The sequence below is a fragment of the Vicia villosa genome, linkage group LG1 (assembly GCF_029867415.1).
Source record: "Vicia villosa cultivar HV-30 ecotype Madison, WI linkage group LG1, Vvil1.0, whole genome shotgun sequence".
Classification (NCBI taxonomy): Eukaryota; Viridiplantae; Streptophyta; class Magnoliopsida; order Fabales; family Fabaceae; genus Vicia; species Vicia villosa.
The window spans coordinates 81,536,056-81,537,919 of record NC_081180.1 but is presented as its reverse complement, the minus strand read 5'-3'; the positions used below and the strand labels follow the sequence as shown (position 1 = coordinate 81,537,919).

Here is a 1,864-nt window from a genome sequence, read left to right as displayed (position 1 = left end):
AGCTCGCAATTTAGGGTCTCGGTGGGACCTAATACCTCCATTTGGTTATTGATAGTGATGGCATGCTCGTAAGGGTCGGTTTTGCCATCGTAAGTGGCTAGTGATGGTGCCCGGAAGTTCTCAGGAACGACATCATCCAAGATTTCCTGAGACAGAGGTCGTGCCTCCAAAAGTTCATCCTCTGGAGGGGCGTCCCCTTGACTTTGCTGCTGCAGCTGCACAACGCTGTCCTGCAACGTCTCATTGTGTTGGCGTAACTCGTCAATCATGGCTAGCATTTGAGCCATGTCTGGCGGAGTTTTTGAAATTGTTGTTGATGCTTATGATTGTGATTGTGGCCTGGGACAATATTTTACTAGATTTCCACAGACGGCGTCAATTTTCTTGTGTAAAAACTAGATTTCAGGTCGGCCTTACCCTTAAGGCCAAGGAAACCGCTAACGAAGGAATGTTTGTAATAGATTTGGGGATTTGGAGACTGTGTTCTTAACACTTTGCTCCAAGATGAATGTCTTGCTTAACCCTCTTGCGGGAGCCCCTACTTATAGCTTCGTCTGGCCTTTAAACCTCATTAAAGAGATGACCTTTCAGCTTCTTCAGTTACAGGCGTTGGCACAACCTTATATGTGATCCCATTGATGGTGCTTTTACTCATCGGTTACGGCCGTTAGGAGGTAGGCGTTACTTCCGAGATGTGCCTTACCCTTCGTATCCTCTCCGTACACGTCTTTGGTCAGTACCCGACGGTACTTTCCCAGCCGACTATGGTACCCGGTACGAGTATCCAGCGTACTTTATAGGATAGTCCTCGGATGAGCTATGCAACGTATCCTTCAACCATACTCACCTTTAGATCGCGGCCTAGGAATCCCGAGCCCATAACATTATTGTTTACCACTCATATAAATAAATGGTCTATCTTTTATATCCAATTAAGTTTTGATAATAATAATAATAATGTTTTGTTTGTGTTCTCTTTGAGATGTTAAAATATGCTACATTTAGCATATAATGGATATTATTAGTTTGTATTTAGAAGTTAGGAAATTTTGGAGCTAAGAGCAAGTCAATATGTCATAAACATAATACATACAGAGATATTATATCTTTTTTTTTGGAAGAAAAGACTTTTATATTCCAAAAAATCAAGAGAATACACGGCGATCGCTAGGATCCAGCTCACCAACAACCAAAGCGACAAGAATGTATCAAAAGCCTAAAATAACATTAATCTAACAATATGTGGCTTTAAAACTGAACTATGTCATCCTCTAAGCACAATTTTGTCAATTATATCTTGAGCAATGAAAGAGCTATCACATTGAGTCCCAAAACTACGATTATTGCGGAGAGCCCAAGCCCTATAAACCGTCTCTGCCGCTGCCAGCTTGAGAAGGGCAGCCTTCCACCCTTTGCCTCTGCCAAACTTGTTAATCCAACTAAGTTCTTCATCCCAATTATTAGGAGCATGATCCATTTGAATCCACTTAAGGATAGTACACCAAAGCTTCCTCATTTCCTCACATTCAAAGAAAAGGTGTTGGATAGTTTCAACATTGCTGCAAAAACTACATTTGCTGTCCTTTAACATTCCCATCTTTACCAATCTGCTTTTAGTAGCTAACCGATCGTGACAAGCAAGCCAGAAAATCAGTTTAGCCCTCGGTCTAGCATAATTATGCATTAACAATTTGTACCAACTAGTAACAGCCCCTATACACAAGTTATCATAGATAATCTTCATACTAAACTTACCTTGCTCAAGCATAGAATTCCAATCATCTTCAAAGTAAGTAATAGTTGCCCTCTGTGTCAAAATACTACGCATAATCCATGTGTTGTTACTTTTGATTTGAACCTCCAT

The 1,864-nt window shown here is 40.8% G+C and overlaps 1 protein-coding gene across 1 annotated transcript; it reads right to left on the bottom strand.

Annotated features, from left to right (window-relative positions):
* Positions 1 to 1,264: 1,264 nt before the first annotated feature.
* Positions 1,265 to 1,864, bottom strand: LOC131647414 (uncharacterized). The gene is made up of 2 exons (XM_058917303.1): positions 1,756 to 1,864; positions 1,265 to 1,713 (listed from the first exon to the last, which is right to left on the bottom strand). Exons 1-2 carry the CDS (start codon positions 1,862 to 1,864, stop codon positions 1,265 to 1,267), a joined length of 558 nt encoding a protein of 185 aa, XP_058773286.1.

Bases quoted from the DNA above. Each gene is read 5' to 3' on its own strand.
- LOC131647414 (XM_058917303.1), bottom strand. From the start codon at position 1,864: ATGGAGGTTCAAATCAAAAGTAACAACACATGGATTATGCGTAGTATT. The intron at 1,714-1,755 runs GTAAGTTTAGTA...ACTTGTGTATAG, and splicing joins GAATTCTATGCTTGAGCAAG to GGGCTGTTACTAGTTGGTAC.